This window comes from Ascaphus truei, chromosome 2, assembly GCF_040206685.1.
Source record: "Ascaphus truei isolate aAscTru1 chromosome 2, aAscTru1.hap1, whole genome shotgun sequence".
Classification (NCBI taxonomy): Eukaryota; Metazoa; Chordata; class Amphibia; order Anura; family Ascaphidae; genus Ascaphus; species Ascaphus truei.
In genome coordinates, this window is record NC_134484.1 from 294,730,536 (window position 1) to 294,751,988 (window position 21,453).

General features: G+C 43.7%; 1 protein-coding gene across 8 annotated transcripts in view; it reads left to right on the forward strand.

Moving 5' to 3' along the window:
* The window catches only part of TERT (telomerase reverse transcriptase), a 505,909-nt gene that overhangs the window by 97,508 nt on the left and 386,948 nt on the right, over positions 1-21,453 (forward strand). For all 8 annotated transcript variants that reach the window (XM_075586351.1, XM_075586357.1, XM_075586358.1 and 5 more), the window contains exons 2-3: positions 9,292-11,077; positions 19,109-19,304. In XM_075586351.1, coding sequence (XP_075442466.1) covers positions 9,292-11,077; positions 19,109-19,304 — 1,982 coding nt within the window. The remainder of the gene's footprint in view (positions 1-9,291; positions 11,078-19,108; positions 19,305-21,453) is intronic.

A 21,453-nucleotide genomic window follows, 5' to 3' on the forward strand; every position in this document is an offset into this window, starting at 1 on the left:
TTCAGCTGCTCGAGCCGCTCTGCTGGGGACATCTCTCCCTGCGCAAACATCAGGGCCAGCAATTCTGGGTAAAATGGACTGGCCGCCGCAATGGCCAATACCTCTCCTGGTGCAAGACCACCCGCTCCCTCCACATGTCTGATGGTTACAGCAGCTGCAGCTGTGGATCTTTGCTCAGCCTGCCGGGTTTCATGCTCACCGATTGCTGTCTCTCTCTCAGCCTTGCTGGCTGCTGGTCCCCGCGCCGACTTGATGCACTCCTCCGGTCTCAGTGCCCGGCTCCAGTCAGACGGATGGCCGGCACTTTGGTTCTGGAGGAAATGCTTCTCACAAGTAGGGGAACAGTGAGGAGGTGCCATATCTTGTGTTATATGTTGTACACTGTGTGTTCAATATCTTTAGTCCCAGGAACTTGCAATTACCATCAAGTTCCCACTGGATCACAGTACCCCGCAGAATACTGTAATCCAGGTCCAGTTCGATCCCACCGCTGCCACCAGTTAATTACAAGCCTGTCACGAGAGCTTGCGACAGGCTGTAATTTACACCAAAACTATATATAAATATATATATACCTGGGTTTGAACTGGGACGAGACTTAGATATGATAAATATAATTTATTCCTTGATAAAGGTGAACTCAGCAAATATGTACAACTAACAAGCAAAATATAGACACTTACGTAAAAGGAAAATGATGAAGCAGTCACAGCTGGACTGGCAGTTCATACAGCACTCTTCATAGTCATAAAGACACCCAAAAGCATGAAAAGACCTCGGGCAGGAAGACAGTGCATAGCGTTTCTCTCAGCAATCAGGAAACCATTCAGGTGGTATCAGGTAACCATATCAGCAAACGAAGACAAAAGATATATGGGTGGACAGCAGTTTATAAACCTTTCTCCTTCTATTCTTAACCTTAAGCACAGGGGATTGGTTTACAATTACCTCCAGCCACTCACTAACGTGGGAAAGCATTCTGACCCATGCCCCCCTGCTAGTTGGCACATGCGCAGTAGAACTCTGGGGGTCTCATTTCTGAAGCCCCACATTTACATCAGGAATGCCAGCCAGTCTACCATTTGGAGTTCTGGCAGGAAAACCTTTGTTGAAAGGTGTTAACTGGAACACTTAAGACCTGCCCTGGTTTGGGCTTCGGATAAACAGTGAGGGTGATAAAACTCTTTGAACAGCACTTAAATCCTAGACATAGCGGCGTCCCCAGGGCCATCTGCTACCTTATGGCCCAAAAGAATTTCCTCTTGGTCTTTGTCCATACCTTAAGATACACTATTAAGCATAAAACATAAACGTATTAAAATATCCGGTTCCGTTAGGTTTAGCAGGTCCAAACTTCCCAGTTCGCATTGCCAGAACTGGGACATCATATGTTCCAAAAAGTGACTTGATACGACCTAAGAAACCGGAGTTACACAAATGCACATTAAATCATTTTAATACAAAAATCTCCATTGAAAAAGAAATCTCAGCTTTTCACTAAATCCCCATTGAAAACAACGGGCAGCTCCGCCATAGACTTTCAATGGTAAATCGCCGCCATTGAAGTCAATGGGGTTTTCTGCCATTGAAGTCTATGGGAAAACTCCCGAACTTCAAGGGGGTCCATACTCCGTCTGGTGGGTCTGAGGGGGCTGGAAATGGGCATGCATTAAAGCCGGAATCTTGGCTACATGTCACCCAAGTCTGTCAGTCACCCAGTCTGTCAGTATCTCACCCAGTTAGTCAGTCACCCAGTCACCCAGTCTGTCAGTAACTCACCCAGTTAGTCAGTCACCCAGTCAGTCAGTCTGTCAGTAACTCACCCAGTTAGTCACTCACCCAGTCACCCAGTCAGTCAGTCACTCACCCAGTCAGTCAGTCACTCACCCAGTCAGTCAGTCACTCACCCAGTCAGTCAGTCACTCACCCAGTCAGTCAGTCACTCACCCAGTCAGTCACTCACCCAGTCAGTCACTCACCCAGTCAGTCACTCACCCAGTCAGTCACTCACCCAGTCAGTCACTCACCCAGTCAGTCACTCACCCAGTCAGTCAGTCAGTACTCACCCAGTCAGTCAGTCACTCACCCAGTCAGTCAGTCACTCACCCAGTTAGTCAGTCACCCAGTCACCCAGTCAGTCAGTCACCCAGTCAGTCAGTCTGTCACTCACCCAGTCAGTCAGTCTGTCACTCACCCAGTCAGTCACTCACCCAGTCAGTCAGTCACTCACCCAGTCAGTCAGTCACTCACCCAGTCAGTCAGTCACTCACCCAGTCAGTCAGTCACTCACCCAGTCAGTCAGTCACTCACCCAGTCAGTCAGTCACTCACCCAGTCAGTCAGTCACTCACCCAGTCAGTCAATCACCCAGTCAGTCAGTCAGTCAGTCAGTCAATCACCCAGTCAGTCAGTCAGTCAGTCAGTCAATCACCCAGTCAGTCACCCAGTCACCCAGTCAGTCAGCCACTCACCCAGTTAGTCAGTCACCCAGTCACCCAGTCAGTCTGTCACTCACCCAGTCTGTCAGTAACTCACCCAGTTAGTCAGTCACCCAGTCACCCAGTCTGTCAGTATCTCACCCAGTTAGTCAGTCACCCAGTCACCCAGTCTGTCAGTAACTCACCCAGTTAGTCAGTCACCCAGTCAGTCAGTCTGTCAGTAACTCACCCAGTTAGTCAGTCACCCAGTCACCCAGTCTGTCAGTAACTCACCCAGTTAGTCAGTCACCCAGTCACCCAGTCTGTCAGTAACTCACCCAGTTAGTCAGTCACCCAGTCACCCAGTCTGTCAGTAACTCACCCAGTTAGTCAGTCACCCAGTCACCCAGTCTGTCAGTAACTCACCCAGTTAGTCAGTCACCCAGTCACCCAGTCAGTCTGTCACTCACCCAGTCTGTCAGTAACTCACCCAGTTAGTCACTTACCCAGTCACCCAGTCAGTCTGTCACTCACCCAGTCTGTCAGTCACTCACCCAGTCTGTCAGTCACTCACCCAGTCTGTCAGTCACTCACCCAGTCAGTCAGTCACTCACCCAGTCAGTCACTCACCCAGTCAGTCACTCACCCAGTCAGTCACTCACTGTCACGAGAGCTTGCGACAGGCTGTAATTTACACCAAAACTATATATAAATATATATATACCTGGGTTTGAACTGGGACGAGACTTAGATATGATAAATATAATTTATTCCTTGATAAAGGTGAACACAGCAAATATGTACAACTAACAAGCAAAATATAGACGCTTATGTAAAAGGAAAATGATGAAGCAGTCACAGCTGGACTGGCAGTTCATACAGCACTCTTCATAGTCATAAAGACACCCAAAAGCATGAAAATACCTCGGGCAGGAAGACAGTGCATAGCGTTTCTCTCAGCAATCAGGAAACCATTCAGGTGGTATCAGGTAACCATATCAGCAAACGAAGACAAAAGATATATGGGTGGACAGCAGTTTATAAACCTTTCTCCTTCTATTCTTAACCTTAAGCACAGGGGATTGGTTTACAATTACCTCCAGCCACTCACTAACGTGGGAAAGCATTCTGACCCATGCCCCCCTGCTAGTTGGCACATGCGCAGTAGAACTCTGGGGGTCTCATTTCTGAAGCCCCACATTTACATCAGGAATGCCAGCCAGTCTACCATTTGGAGTTCTGGCAGGAAAACCTTTGTTGAAAGGTGTTAACTGGAACACTTAAGACCTGCCCTGGTTTGGGCTTCGGATAAACAGTGAGGGTGATAAAACTCTTTGAACAGCACTTAAATCCTAGACATAGCGGCGTCCCCAGGGCCATCTGCTACCTTATGGCCCAAAAGAATTTCCTCTTGGTCTTTGTCCATACCTTAAGATACACTATTAAGCATAAAACATAAACGTATTTAAATATCCAGTTCCGTTAGGTTTAGCAGGTCCAAACTTCCCAGTTCGCATTGCCAGAACTGGGACACCATATGGTCCAAAAAGCGACATGCTACGACCTAAAAAACCGGAGTTACACAAATGCACATTAAATCATTTTAATACAAAAATCTCCATTGAAAAAGAAATCTCAGCTTTTCACTAAATCCCCATTGAAAACAACGGGCAGCTCCGCCATAGACTTTCAATGGTAAATCGCCGCCATTGAAGTCAATGGGGTTTTCTGCCATTGAAGTCTATGGGAAAACTCCCGAACTTCAAGGGGGTCCATACTCCGTCTGAGGGGGCTGGAAATGGGCATGCATTAAAGCCGGAATCTTGGCTACATGTCACCCAAATCCCATCCCTCTGGGCATTCCAGAACCGGAGATATGGACTTACACATTTCAACATTTTACACTTAGTCATTTTTCTGAGCTGTTTCTGCCGCCGCCATTGAAGCCTATGGCGCGACCCGCTCTATCTGGTTCGACCCTTATCGGGGGTCCAGGATTCGGGGACCCGGTGGTGGTCGAGTGGGGGGACGCCTAGGAACATGGGGCAAAAAGAATTCTACCCCTAGGTGCCCTAGAACTGTTTATTCCCCCGCTAATTGACGTTGAACTTGACCCAGTGATTTTAGCTCTTTTGAAGGACATTGTATCCGCTTTGCGGTTTGCGGTCTGGACGGCAGCCAACTAGGTTACCTCGAGGCATCTCCATTGAAGTCAATGAGCCCATTGACTTTCAATGGGAAACCGCCGCTCTTCCTCTCGGACGCCACCTGCTGGTCACTACAGGAAACAGGACGAAAACAGCACAAATTCCTATTGAAATGCATTGAGCCCTAATGGCGTCCAATGGGGACCTGCAAAATGGTGCCTGAAAAGGCGGGAAAATTACACAAAGAGCTATAATCATTAAAGAACTATTAACCCTTGTGCTCCCGGATGGATTCTAGTGTTTGTGTGATGCAAACACTAAGTAACCAGACATTATAATGGAACAGGGGAACATGCATTTACATGTCATAACAAGGGTTACATCACATTTCTGGACCTCAGCCCAGTTAACCCCTTGTCTCCCGGTGCAGTCAGGGGTGGCCAAATGGGGTGCAACCCCTTTAATCCCGGGCCAAATCCCCTCCATCGTCACACTCACCCAGTCAGTCACTCACCCAGTCAGTCAGTCACTCACCCAGTCAGTCAGTCACTCACCCAGTCAGTCAGTCACTCACCCAGTCAGTCAGTCAGTCACTCACCCAGTCAGTCAGTCACTCACCCAGTCAGTCAGTCAGTCACTCACCCAGTCAGTCAGTCACTCACCCAGTCAGTCAGTCACTCACCCAGTCAGTCAGTCACTCACCCAGTCAGTCAGTCACTCACCCAGTCAGTCAGTCACTCAGACACAGACCAATAACTAACAGAAGGTTTGTTTGAGTAATGGAGGTTTGTTTGTTTGAGTAATAGAGTTTCTGTGAATCACAGTCTGTTTAGTATTTAAGTATGGAAAGTGATAACATGGTGATTCGTGATATATAAATGCATGTTCAAGAAATTACTCTCACTGTAATAAAAAAAAGAAAATATTCCAATAAGTCATTCGCCCACCTGATTTGCTCCCTGATATTATGTGTGCTAAAAGTAGTACTGGTTTGGCTCAGATTAAGAAAGAGGAGTTGTACATTTTAAATGAATAGCTATTTCTAGACCGCTCCTTTAATTTCGTAATACTTAACAGTTGGGCATTTTATCTATACTGTAGATCAGTGATTCCCTTTTTTCTTTGGAGGAACCCTTGAAGTATTTCCTAAACTTTCGGGGAACCCCTATCTTGATGACATATTAGGTTTGACAGGGGTAAATCACAAAATAGACGTGTAAAGCAGTAGGGTTAATAAATCACCTTCCTACGCATTAAAACCTTAATAATTATAATTTGTTTTACTCCATTACTCGCAAGCTTTTTTAAATTCTAGCGCAAGCCTGCACAACTTGTAAAGTGAGAAGGGCTGAACTGCTCCAAGGAAAACAGATTCTGGCCGCAGGGGTAAAATAATCATCATCATCATCATCATCATCATCATCATCATCATCATCCTCATCATCCTCATCATCCTCATCATCCTCATCATCCTCATCATCCTCATCCTCATCCTCATCCTCATCCTCATCCTCATCCTCATCCTCATCCTCATCCTCATCCTCATCCTCATCCTCATCCTCATCATCCTCATATACCCATCCCCTGCATCTCACATCACTCTGCCCCTCTGCATCTTACATCACTCGGCCCCTCTGCATCTCACATCACTCTGCCCCTCTGCATCTCACATCACTCTGCCCCTCTGCATCTCACATCACTCTGCCCCTCTGCATCTCACATCACTCTGCCCCTCTGCATCTCACATCATTCCCCCCCCTGGATCTCACCCACCACCCTTGCATCTCACATCACCCACGACCCCTGCATCTCGCATCACTCCCCCCCTGCATCTCGCATCACTCCCCCCCTGCATCTCGCATCACTCTCCCCCCTGCATTTCGCATCACTCTCCCCCCTGCATTTCGCATCACTCTCCCCCCTGCATTTCGCATCACTCTCCCCCCTGCATCTCGCATCACTCCTCCCCTGCATCTCGCATCACTCCCCCCCTGCATCTCGCATCACTCCCCCCCTGCATCTCGCATCACTCTCCCCCCTGCATCTCGCATCACTCTCCCCCCTGCATCTCGCATCACTCTCCCCCCTGCATCTCGCATCACTCTCCCCCCTGCATCTCACATCACTCTCCCCCCTTTTGCATCTCGCATCACTCTCCTCCCCACCCCCCATACACAGGCGGCACACTTTATTCGAGTACGGCTCATTCCGCAAGCCGGGATATGTCCCGGCTTGCGAGCCGCACTCCCTCAGCGTGCCGCGCATCACCGATGCGCGGTCACGCGTCATCGGGTGCCTGTGCCGCCTGTACGCGTGCCCAGGGCTCCCCGAGGGAGCCCTGGTGTCGCGCGGATGTGAGGACGGCGGCGGGACGTTCCGGGGGACCCGGCGGACCCGGTGAGGAGAGGGGGAAGCCCCGATTGGCGGGCCTCTCCTCCGAGGCTTCGGCGCGCGCCCGGCACCCTCCGGCGCGCGCCAGGTTACTGCTGCGGCCGAGAACGGGCAAATGCTCGAATAAACTCGGCCGCAGCAGTATGTCTACCTCAAGCGGGAGGAGAGGCTGGTATCCTGTAGTTGTTGGAGGAGGAGGCGGCTGCCATGCGGCCCGTGGTCCGTAGGCGGAACCCCCGGGTCTGCTCCACCGAACGCGGAACCCTGGTTGGGAATCACTGCTGTAGACGTATACACACTCTAAACAAAACGCGTTAAAACCTTAATAATTATAATTTGTTTTACTCCATTACTCGTAAGCTTTTTTAAATTCTAGTGCAAGCCTGCACAACTTGTAAAGTGAGAAGGGCTGAACTGCTCCAAGGAAAACAGATTCTGGCCGCAGGGGTAAAATAATAATAATTATAATCATCATCATCATCATCATCATCATCATCATCATATCTTCCCCAGCACCCCTCATCATCATCATCCTCATATACCCATCCCCTGCATCTCACATCACTCTGCCCCTCTGCATCTTACATCACTCTGCCCCTCTGCATCTTACATCACTCTGCCCCTCTGCATCTCACATCACTCTGCCCCTCTGCATCTCACATCACTCTGCCCCTCTGCATCTCACATCACTCTGCCCCTCTGCATCTCACATCACTCTGCCCCTCTGCATCTCACATCATTCTGCCCCTCTGCATCTCACATCACTCTGCCCCTCTGCATCTCACATCATTCCCCCCCCTGGATCTCACCCACCACCCTTGCATCTCACATCACCCACGACCCCTGCATCTCACATCACCCTCCCCCCGTGCATCTCGCATCACCCTCCCCCCGTGCATCTCGCATCACTCTCCCCCCGGTGCATCTCGCATCACTCTCCCCCCCGTGCATCTTGCATCACTCTCCCCCCCGGCATCTCGCATCACTCTGCCCCCCCCCCCCGGCATCTCGCATCACTCTCCTCCCCCTGCATCTCGCATCACTCTCCTCCCCCTGCATCTCGCATCACTCTCCTCCCCCTGCATCTCGCATCACTACCCCCCTGCATCTCGCATCACTCCCCCCCTGCATCTTGCATCACTCTCTCCCCTGCATTTCGCATCACTCCCCCCCTGCATCTCGCATCACTCCCCCCCTGCATCTCGCATCACTCCCCCCCTGCATCTCGCATCACTCCTCCCCTGCATCTCGCATCACTCCCCCCCTGCATATCGCATCACTCCCCCCCCTGCATCTCGCATCACTCTCCCCCCTGCATCTCGCATCACTCTCCCCCCTGCATCTCGCATCACTCTCCCCCCTGCATCTCGCATCACTCTCCCCCCGTGCATCTCGCATCACTCTCCCCCCGGTGCATCTCGCATCACTCTCCCCCCGGTGCATCTCGCATCACTCTCCCCCCGGTGCATCTCGCATCACTCTCCCCCCCGTGCATCTTGCATCACTCTCCCCCCCGGCATCTCGCATCACTCTGCCCCCCCCCCCCCCGGCATCTCGCATCACTCTCCTCCCCCTGCATCTCGCATCACTCTCCTCCCCCTGCATCTCGCATCACTCTCCTCCCCCTGCATCTCGCATCACTACCCCCCTGCATCTCGCATCACTCCCCCCCTGCATCTTGCATCACTCTCTCCCCTGCATTTCGCATCACTCCCCCCCTGCATCTCGCATCACTCCCCCCCTGCATCTCGCATCACTCCCCCCCTGCATCTCGCATCACTCCTCCCCTGCATCTCGCATCACTCTCCCCCCTGCATCTCGCATCACTCTCCCCCCTGCATCTCGCATCACTCTCCCCCCTGCATCTCGCATCACTCTCCCCCCTGCATCTCGCATCACTCTCCCCCCTGCATCTCGCATCACTCTCCCCCCTGCATCTCGCATCACTCTCCCCCCTGCATCTCACATCACTCTCCCCCCTTTTGCATCTCACATCACTCTCCCCCCTTTTGCATCTCGCATCACTCTCCCCCCTTTTGCATCTCGCATCACTCTCCTCCCCACCCGCCATATGTCTACCTCAAGCGGGAGGAGAGGCTGGTATCCTGTAGTTGTTGGCGGAGGAGGCGGCTGCCATGCGGCCCGTGGTCCGTAGGCGGAGCCCCCGGGTCTGCTCCACCGAACGTGGAACCCTGGTTGGGAATCACTGCTGTAGACGTATACACACTCTAAACAAAGAAAATCGTACTCTTGTCATTGACGCAAACAATTGAGCAATTTTTGTTATGTGTATATATATTTATATACTGTATATATATATTTTTTTCTTCTTTACAGTTGTCAACTCAAAGAGAAGTAGTGGCCCGAGTGATTCAACGGATTTGTGAAAAAAAGCGAAGGAATGTTCTTGCTTTTGGGTATGGCTTGATAGATGAAAAAAGCTTGCTGCGTGTTATGTTTGCTCCAAATGTGTGTAGCTACTTTCCTAATCCCACAACAGCTACTATCAGCACCAGTGCTCTGTGGGGGACCCTTCTTAGTAGGATAGGAGATGATGTAATGATGCACTTGCTGGAGCACTGTTCCCTTTTTATGTTGGTGCCATCCAGTTGTTGCTACCAAATTAGTGGGCCACCAATATACAACCTTTCCAATGATGCAAATCTTTCTCCTTCATGGGTTAGACAAAGGCATGCAATGACAAGAAACAATGTTTTATTTCGATATATTCAAAAGAAGAAATTTCCTTATCAAAAGTGCTTTTCCAAGTTAAACAGATGGAAAATTAAAAAGACTAACAAGAAAGAGAAGACCTCTACTATGACTGCTCCAGTAATAAACAAAATGTACACAAACCTTATGGATGACACATGCAATACAAAAGCTTTATCTTCAGAGGCTACAGAAAAGATAAAGTCCACAAAGAGCCTGTGCAACATGGTTATTCTTGACATTCCAGCTAAAAAACAAAGGATTACATTGCATGAAGAGGGAACCAGGTCTCGATTTGTGTTTAAAGGGGATAGAGATGCTAATCCAGTTACTTCTGTTTCATGCTTAGACGTGTATCCTAAAGCCCAGGCATTGGAAAAAATATCTTATCCAGATGTTGTAGAATGGGGCTTTTATGATGTCTGTAAATCAAACATTACTAATAGGTGTGATACAGAGCACCATCCTGGTCATATGCAACAGGTTTCAGACAAAGCACATGGAGAATCCTCTGTTAAATGCTCAGTTCCAGGTGGTTTTAAGTTTGACAAGCTACAACACAAATGTGCTAAGGAAACGTCATGCAATTCTCTTTGCTCAAAACCAAAGAAAATTTCACCTTCAAGAGTTTTCATTGAACGGGACAGTATGTTGTATTCAAGCAGGATATCTAAAGAGGGTTTCCTTAAAACCTTTTTACTGACTAATTTGAAAAGTAGCTCTTCTGGGAGCCAGACACTTTTAGAAACTATATTCCTTAACAGCAGCATTTTTGAGCAAAGCTATGACCAGCCATGCCCTGTTGAAAGCACAAAAAAGAAAAAACTCCCCAAGCGCTTTTGGCAAATGAGACATGTTTTTCAGGACCTGATACAGAACCACAAGAGTTGCCCTTACAGGGCACTTTTAAAAAAACATTGCCCTGTTAGGATTTCCAAAATACATTCAGACAAATTGGAGAGCTTGAATAAGGATATGTCTCTACTACGTGAGTCAGCATACGAGAGAGAAAATCTAAGTTGTGATGCAGAAACATACACCGATTTAAATGAAAATTATAAGGACCCATACAAAATGATCGCACAAAGCTTTCATGAGGCTCATAAAAACATTTCTGATACAACAAAAGAAAAGAATTTTTTTTCAGAGAAAATAAAAAACATAACTGAGGAATCAACCTTTCTAGACCTTCTTAAGCAACATAACAATGTTTGGCAAGTGTATGTTTTTGTCAGACAATGTTTGAATAGAGTGGTGCCTGAATTGTTGTGGGGCTCGAGCCACAACAAATGCCGTTTCTTGAATCATGTGAAAACCTTAATTTATTCAGTGAAGTTTGGCAAGATCTCTTTATCAGAACTTCTGTGGAAGATGAGAGTGGAGGACTGTATTTGGGTACGTTTGAAAAAAGGTAAGAAAATTGTGATGTTTAAAAGATCCTCACTGAAGTTGTAAATGCTAAGCATGATCAGTTGAAAACACAATGCAATGAAGACACACAGTGGTGGATTTCCCATTAGGCCCGGGCCTATGGTAGCAAAAATGCCCACCCCCATACAGAGGCTTCGCTCTCGGACCTAATGGGAAGTTCCTTACCTGCTACCGCCTCCACCTTCCTGCTGACTCTGCCTTCTTTCTGCAGTATCAAATGACGCTGAGACGTCACACGGCATCTCCTTGCCATGGTGTCCAGCGTCAAGTGACATCGCGTTGCCATGGCAATGAAACGCCATGTAACAACGCTGTGATTTCGATGGAGATGAGGCAGCACTATTTAAGTGCCATGGGACGGTGGATCTAGAAATCCGCCACTGCATATTTACATGTGATCGGGCATGAAAACGTGGTAGGATACGGGCATAGAAACAAGACTTCTATAGAATTGGAAATAAAGTGGAAGGGGTCTGGAATACTTCTCAGCATTAAGCTTAAAGCATTTGAGATAAAAGAAAAGGATGTCTTCTCACTCTGGTACTTGATTAATATTTAAGATATTGGTAACTAACAGAAATAATTGTGTTCTGCTTTTATATTCCTACATAAAAATGAAGAACCTAGTGTAATGTTTGACTGACTGAACAATGCTTAAGGGGAGATGTGATAGAATAACCGCTCTTCCTTCAATTCTATTTGTGTGCTTTGTTTAACATGAAATGGTGCATGAGGATAGGTATACAGAGTACAAGGTGGATCAAAAATAAGATCCGAAAGATTCCTCCACTGGTTGCACTCTGTTTGTTTGTTAGGTATCATCTGGCCAAATAGTCCATGCATATTCTCAATATATGTAATGATATTGAGGCTAAATCAGGAACCCATTTAAAATAAAATAATAAAACTTTATTACATCAAAATAATAAGTGACTCTGTGCCTTTATTTACAGTGTATATTATTTAAAATCCCTTCAGGAGTTGGGTAAGTTCATACATTAACAAATTGATCCAAGAGATCAAAAAAGACCCTCCAAAGATGCACTCTATGATATGATAAAATACTGATAAATAACTTAAACAGCCAGTTTATGGTTTCTCTGGAGTAGGGTTCGTTTTTAAAATCACAAAATAATACATTTTTATTAGATCCAAAAAATATTATGTGACATTGTGAAAAAAGAAAAAATTAAATTCTTAAAAATCCCCGTAACGGAGTAGTAGAAATTCTCTTTAGTATAGGAATATTTTTACCATATTTGTTTTTCAATTCCTCTGCGACATCCAATATTACATCTACCAAATAGGTGTATAGTTTAACTGTTAGAGACTCTGGGTATATGACTCCTTGTCTGTAGTTCTATAATACAAAGAGCTATTCTGTTAGCTATTCAATTATGACACAAAAATTCAGTTTTCTTAGACAACCAATTGGTGTTTTGTTTATGTGTCTGACTAGGATGCTCTAAATCCCCAGTGTCTCGACAAATTATGCAAAGATTCTGCCTCAGTAGGTCAGGATAGTAAATCTAATACATATAAGCCTATTTGTTATCAATAGCGTTTCCTGCCTATAGGAGATACAACAATGTTAATCTTCATAAGTGTATTCATCTGAGGCTTTTAGTGTATTAAGAGCTCATCATATCACAGTGTTAGCATACATTATATTATAACTTCACAGTAAAAAGTTTTGATTCTGCCTCGGCGGGTCAGAAAAAAACGTGGCTGTTTAAAACAATGTATTCGTCACTTATTCTCCTAAAGATTCTCAGTAATCTACATTTGCACTCTACAGTAATTCCAATTCTGGTAGAAGCCTATGGTGAATATTCTCAGTGAATAACATCTTGATTTCAATATCTTCAAAGAAATACCATAATAGGTTATTGCGTTTGTAACAGGGGAGTTATCCCTGTTCAGGTAATGTGCCTCTAATCCAGCAGTGTGGTGGTTAACTGCTGGTAGTCAATTAACAAACACCACCTGCCTGATGGTTTAGAAAAGCCTGTCTTTTGAGACAGGAAGAGAGACTCCTTAGCTGACACCTGAGCTGAACTTGGAGACACTTGTCTTGAGCCCTGCCAGAAGAAACAGCAGAGCGGCTTTCAAGACACAGGGGAAACTTCTAAACCTGAATGCTGACAAACCCTGAAGAAAAGGTAGCAACCAGGGACAGAGAAGATTTTCCCTCCAAACCACAAGGAACAGATAAGACTTTTATTTACAAGACTTTTTACTGCACCGACACACTTTATTCGAGCAAATACCCGGTATGTACCTGGCAGATACCTGGAATGCGCCACTCCTCACCTCTGACAAGCCCCGTTGCATTTGCCTTCCCAGCCTGGGTTCATGCCTGGCTGATGGGCGGCTGATCTGTTAAATGATAATGATTAGGATTTAATAGGCTGCAATGCTTCGCGTGTCTACCAGATGGCATAAATTCATGAATTGTAATGCAGTATATATATATATACTGTGCAGTATTGCAGCCAGCGGGAATAAAATGCTTCAATCCCTGCTTGGAAAATAACTCAATGCACTCGGGCAGAAAACAGTCACAAACCTCAATACACCCGGGTATACCCGAATTTGTGGGACTAGCCAAGCTCGAATAAAGTGTGTCGCCAGTGTATATCTGTTCATTTCATGCTATATGTTTGGGGCTGGGAGACATGCTTATCTAAGGGAGTTGTGAACTGCATAGTATTTCACTAGAAATACTGCCAAGTGAATAGAAGCTTTGTTTACCCCTTGTTTGGATGGTTTCCTGATGTTAAGGAAACAGGCGCAATAAAAGGCTTATTTAATTTCACTATAATCAGTCTCCCTTGCATACCTCTGTGAGCGTCCGCCTACAGCGTTGTTCCTGGTTCACTTAAGCAGGCCCTACTTTCAGATTCTATGTAAGACACTTGCGAAACATAGACTTCTGTATCTGCATCCAATATGTCTATTCAGTGCATAGATAGGAACGCTATTCTAAACAATAAAAACAGTCAAACAAATCTGCCTCGGCGGGTCAGAACACTCAAAGACCCATAATACAAGCCGTATTGTCAGGCACTGATGTCGGGCGCTGGTGTCGCTCTCCAATTACGTCACGACGCACGTTTTACGAGATCAACTCGCTTCTTCAGGTGGGGAGGAGTCTGGCATTCGAACCCTACATGGGGGATATTTATACTCCCTTAGTTATGGGCGTGACTTAGTTCTTATTGAAATGAGTTATACCGCTCAAATACTATGTATTACGGGTATTACCGATCGGATACTATGTATTGCATTGAATTAATGGAAAATTGGAAGACAGTGATCATATGACAACTGCTATTAGTAGGAGGTAGTGATGAAAATTTCCTAAGCGGAACGGACAAGATTAAAATCAGAGATGGTAATCAAACAGGGGTAGTAATGAAATTCATATATGGGGGTAGTAATGAAACTCATATAGGAATACCAAACTGGGGGTTTCATTATATTCATACAAAATAAATATTATAGTGTAAAAGTGTGATGAAACTTATGATCTGCTCTCTATTGATCTATACAGTTCTTTATTATAAATTGAAATGCAAAAACAAGTGATACTATAATTAGCGCTCAACCTATGTGAAACAGTGCAGTGCACAATTGGTGATGACAAGTGGTGAAAGAAGCTGCCCGGTGTTCTAATATGGGGACTTCATGTTAATAACTACACCCCCAAACAGCGACCTTCTATCAATTACCCAAAATCCATAAAGGAGTAAAACCTCCACCTGGTAGACCAATAGTATCAGGAATTGGGAATGTAACATCAAATGTAAGTGTTTATTTAGACCTATTCCTGAGACCTTTTGTAAGTGCTCTACCATCATACGTAAGGGACACCAAGGATGTGCTATTGAAATTAGATTATCTTTGGATCATGATACCCTAATGGTGGGCCTTGATGTGGAGAGTCTATACTCAAGTATTCCTCATGGTTCAGGGTTAAAATCTATTACACATTTTTTGATGGCAAGGGATGAACATTCTGTACCCCATAACAACTTCATAAATAAGCTGTTGGAATATACTCTCAACCACAATTTCTTCTTGTTTGACAGATCCATCTACTTGCAAATATAGGGTACTGCCATGGGGACCACATGTGCTCCCACCTATGCAAATTTATACCTAGGCTGGTGGGAGGAGACTGGTCTTCATGGCAGACAAAGAGAAATACACCACCTGTATAGAAATGTGGTTGAGATATATCGATGACATTCTGCTATTTTGGAAAGGTCCGGAGATTTTATTACATGAATTCTTAAAAATACTGAATAAAAATGATAACTTAAAACTCACTTATCAAGTGGAAAAAAACAAAATTGAGTTTCTAGATATAACCATTTTTAAAGACATATAGGGTAATTTACAAACGAGCATTTTCAGGAAACCAACTGCGACGAACAATTTACTAGCAGCACAAAGTCATCATCCAAAACATATTAACGACAACATTCCCATTGGACAGTTTCTTCGGTTACGTCAAAATTGCTCAACACTAATAGAATACAAACTCCAAGCTCCAGATATGAAGATGAGATTTCACGAACGGGGTTACAGTAACAACTTGATAAATAAAGCTTATCATAAAGCTCTAATATCCGATAGGTCCAAACTCCTGGCACCCAGACCACAGAGACAATCTGAGATTAATATAAGATCCATAAGTACTTTTTCGAACCAATTGAAGGAAATAAAAAATATACTCCAAAAGCATTGGAATATACTATTGGAAGACAGTGATCTAATACAAGTCCTGGGAGATTATCCCTCTACGGGATATAGAAGAGCCATGAACATTGGCGATAAGTTAGTACATAGTCATTTTGAAATTGATCAGCCAAGAACTTGGCTAGGAGACAAGCCCACTGGATCTTTTCCATGTTCACGATGCAAGGCCTGTAATGCCATGCGAGTGACAAAAACATTTACAAACATAACTAAGACAGTAACATATAAGATAAAAAGCTTCATTAATTGTCAAACAACAGGAGTAATTTATCTAATCACATGCAGCTGTGGAAAAGCCTATGTGGGAAAAACACAAAGACAACTTAAAACAAGAATATTAGAACATCTGGGAGATATAAGAAACTCCAGAGAGACTCTGGTTTCAACACATGTATTGCATACCCATAATGGGAATAGTAACACACTTAAGTTTGCCGGTATAGAACATGTCACTTTGGCCCCAGGAAAGGTAATTGGAATAAAAGATTATTACAAAGGGAGTGCCGTTGGATTTTCCAGTTACAAACACTTGCTCCCTAGTGATTAAATGAGGGCTTCATTTATTCATCCTACTTACAGTATAACAACCACTAAGCACAAGGGGTTAGATTGGGGGTTCGGTATATAGCTTAATATCAGTAATGATCTGTATTGACCATTAGAGGGCAGATCACCTAGTTTATTAGTCACATTCCTACACCAATACACAATATGGTTGTTTAATAGTGAATATATTATATCACCTCACACTTATTTTATTTTTTATATTTCATTTTATCTGACAATTAATAATAAAGAACTGTATTGATAAATAGAGGGCAGCTCATAAGTTTAATCACACTTTTACACTATAATATTTAGTTTTTATGAATATAAGGAAACCCCCAGTTTGGTATTCCTATATGAGTTTCATTACTACCCCCATATATGAATTTCATTACTACCTGTAGGCGGACGCTCACAGAGGTATGCAAGGGAGACTGATTATAGTGAAATTAAATAAGCCTTTTATTGCGCCTGTTTCCTTAACATCAGGAAACCATCCAAACAAGGGGTAAACAAAGCTTCTATTCACTTGGCAGTATTTCTAGTGAAATACTATGCAGTTCACAACTCCCTTAGATAAGCATGTCTCCCAGCCCCAAACATATAGCATGGATTAAGCAGATATAAGAAGTCTCATAAATGAAAGTCTTATCTGTTCCTTGTGGTTTGGAGGGAAAATCTTCTCTGTCCCTGGTTCAGCTCCCTTTTCCTCAGGGTGTGTCAGCGTTCAGGTTTAGAAGTTTCCCCTGTGTCTTGAAAGCAGCTCTGCTGTTTCTTCTGGCAGGGCTCAAGACAAGTGTGAGAGTCAAGGACAATCCCTGCTCTGTCTCCAAGTTCAGCTCAAGTGTGAGCTAAGGAGTCTCTCTTCCTGTCTCAAAAGACGGGCTTTTCTAAGCCATCTAATCAGGCAGGTGGCGTTTGTTAATTGACTACCAGCAGTTAACCACCACACTGCTGAATTAGAGGCACATTACCTGAACAGGGATAACTCCCCTGTTACACTACCCCTGTTTGATTACCATCTCTGATTTTAATCTTGTCCGTTCCGCTTAGGAAATTTTCATCACTACCTCCTACTAATAGCAGTTGTCATATGATCACTGTATTCCAATTTTCCATTAATTCAATGCAATACATAGTATCCGATCGGTAATACCCGTAATACATAGTATTTGAGAGGTATAACTCATGTCAATAGGAAGAACTAAGTCACGCCCCTAACTAAGGGAGTATAAATATCCCCCATGTAGGGTCCGAATGCCAGACTCCTCCCCACCTGAAGAAGCGAGTTGATCTCGTAAAACGTGTGTCGTGACGTAAGTGGAGAGCGACACCAGCGCCCGACATCAGTGCCTGACAATACGGCTTGTATTATGGGTCTTTGAGTGTTCTGACCCGCCGAGGCAGATTTGTTTGAATGTTTTTATTGTTTAGAATAGCGTTCCTATCTATGCACTGAATAGACATATTGGATGCAGATACAGAAGTCTATGTTTCGCAAGTGTCTTACATAGAATCTGAAAGTAGGGCCTGCTTAAGTGAACCAGGAATAACGCAATAACCTGCTATGGTATTTCTTTGGAGATATTGAAATCAAGATGTTATTCACTGAGAATATTCACCATAGGCTTCTACCAGAATTGGAATGAGAGTGCATATATAGATACCTGAGAACCTATAGGAGAATAAGTGACGAATACATTGTTTTAAACAGCCACGTTTTTTCTGACCCACCGAGGCAGAATCAAAACTTTTTACTGTGAAGTTATAATATAATGTATGCTAACACTGTGATATGATGAGCTCTTAATACACTAAAAGCCACAGATGAATACACACTTATGAAGATTAACATTGTTGTATCTCCTATAGGCAGGAAACGCTATTGATAACAAAACGGGGATTTTTAAGAATTTAATTTTTTCTTTTTTCACAATGTCACATAATATTTTTTGGATGTTATAAAAATTTATTATTTTGTGATTTTAAAAACGAACCCTACTCCAGAGAAACCATAAGCTGGCTGTTTAAGTCATTTATCAGTATTTTATCATAGAGTGCATCTTTGGAGGGTCTTTTTTGATCTCTTGGATCAATTTGTCAATATATGTATTTTACCTCTATTGCACCATGATTTCAAAATATTCAAAATATTAATTGTATTAATAGGAGAGCATAATAGAACACAAAATTGTTCTTGAATATAAATTCCAAATACCAAGTTTATATTTTATAACACATTAGATAATGTGTCCATGGTGAGGTAGCTTATATCTACTAAGACATCTCAAAATAAGGTAGGTACACGGAGTATATAGATATATTTTACTGAATATGGTATTAATATAGCTATCAAATATTCTCTTAGTTATGACCTTATTTCATTCCCAATGAATGTGCTTAAGTATGTAACCATATTGTCTCTGTCTGTATAGAGAGTAAAGTTACATAGTATCTGGATATAGCCATTCACAACACAGTGTAATAGAACCATAAGCATATTGTTCCACTTCTCCCTTGATTTGAACTAAATGTAACGCCGAGTTGGGGTGCTATGCTCTGCATCGTGGTTTAGCGAATCCCAGCTTACTGTATGTGTCTGTAACATCTATAGCCAGTTTTTATGACCAGCGCCATTAACATTGTACTACTCCCATAGAGGTAAAAAGACCTGAATTATTGTATTTGCCTGTTGCAGGCAATCACTTTGTTCCTGCTTCTGAACACTTGCTGCGAGAAGGAATTCTTGCCAAATTCCTCTATTGGCTAATGGACACTTACGTTATACAGTTGCTGAGATCATTCTTTTACATCACAGAAACCATGTTTCAGAAGAGCAAGCTTTTCTTTTACAGAAAAAACATCTGGAGCAAACTTCAAAACTTTGGACTAAGGTAAAATCAAGCGATCCAGTAGAAAGCTGCACATCATTGGTACACAATGTCGATGGTTTTCTATTCATTGACCCACTAGTCATCACATCTAAGGAAATTGTACAGGCATACCCCGCATTAACATACGCAATGGGATCGGAGCATGTATGTAAACCGAAAATGTACTTAAAGTGAAGCACTACCTTTTTTCCACTTATCGTATATGCATGTACTGTACTGCAATCGTCATATACGTGCATAACTGATGTAAATAACACATTTGTAACATGCTCTATAGTCTCCCCGCTTGCGCACAGCTTCGGTACAGGTAGGGAGCCGGTTTTGCTGTTCAGGACGTGCTGACAGGTGCATGCATGAGCTGCCGTTTGCCTATTGGGCGACATGTACTTACTCGCGAGTGTACTTAAAGTGAGTGTCCTTAAAGCGGGGTATGCCTGTATAACATTTCAGACTGAAGCTTAAGGTGGCAAAGTGAGAAATACTTAGTGTTTGCCTGTGCAGAGCATTCTGATTTGGCCAACAAGGCAAAGGAAACACATTTCAGACCACAACCTGGGGTGTAGCATGCAGCATGATTAATTTCCCAGGTTGTGAAAACTGAGCTCCAGACATTTTATTAGAAATGTTTTGTCACTCTAGCAAATTGTGTTCGTCATTTTAAAATATATATGTGCATTTAATACTCTACCATTTTGATAACTGTCCTGATTAACTTTGAGACTTGTGGGCCTATGCAGTAAGTTGCGAGAAGGCTGAATTCGCCTTTTTTATTGCGAGATTGCCATATGGTATGCAGTTGATGGTGGTATGTGTGCGAGATAACTGAAACACGGCACATGCTATTGTTGCTGGAAATAAAGCGCCATGCGGGTGGCGAGAATGGCTATTTCGCCATATTAAGCACTACGCTGAATGCAGTAGATGCCGAGTAAGATCTCAGCGGTGCGCGGCAGAAACTCTTAGCGAGGAAAGCGCCAAAAAGCTGCGCCAATCCAAGAAGGCACCAACAACCAGCCGAGAGCCGAACATTTCAGCTGCTGGTGAAATTGCTGTGGCATTCTAGTGTTGCTGTTGCCAGCGCAACTTGACTTGTATTACATGTCATTCTGAACTTCTTACATGTGTTGTTTAGTGGTTCTGCACAGGGATCAACTAAAGTGTTTGTACTGATTGGGCACTTTGCATGGAAACTCCAATCTACTTAAAGGGAACTTTCACCGCATAAGTGGCTATTGATCACAACTACAGGTAAATTATTTTAGGTCAAACTTTTGATGTGTGATTAAAAATAATTATATTATTCTTAACCTCATATTGCAGTGGAGGGCATACCGATACATTACGTCATCCGCCACTTGCTGCATGAACGCGAAGCGCTGCGCCGTGTTCGCGCAACATGTGGAACTCACCATTTTACTCCCAATCGCCATTTACTTCATTTAGCGGCAAATACCCGGCAAAAAAAGGAGATCTAATTGCGCTGGCGACAGACACATCTCGCAACTTACTGCATAGGCCCCTTACAGTCTTAATGGTAGGAGGTAACAGTACATGTTTTCTAGAACTAAAAACTAACAAAAAATTATAAGTTTATTGATAGAGAAAAGTAGTGTATACATGTTATGACTTTCCAGTGGAGGCAGTTGTGGTAAATATAGTAACTTAACAAAAAGGATTGATGTGGTCATAGTGGAACCATTGAGAAAAGAATTAAGCTGACACTTTTATAACCTTTGTTCAGTATACAATTTAATAGTATACATTGAAAATATAGGGCCACTAGGGGTCTGTATCTTCTGTCACCTTCTGTTTTTTTTTCTTTGACTTTTAAAAGTCTAAATTATAAAATAAAACATATAAAGAAACCCTTATGCTAATAATTCATTTTTGTGTTAAAACATAGATGTTCTAACTTGATTTTAGAAAAGCAATCAGAGAATTAATCTGACAGCCAGTTACTGCTTGTCACTTGGCTACTTGAGGTGACTATAGGCACAACATATGTCTCATATCTAGACCTGATTTTTCATAGAATAAACCTGAATTATCTCTTACTGTGCATGGAATGTCTTGTATATAATTTATAACCTTGCTCACTTAATGTAACTATGTATTTGTAACCATGTATCTGTCATCATAAAACTCTGTG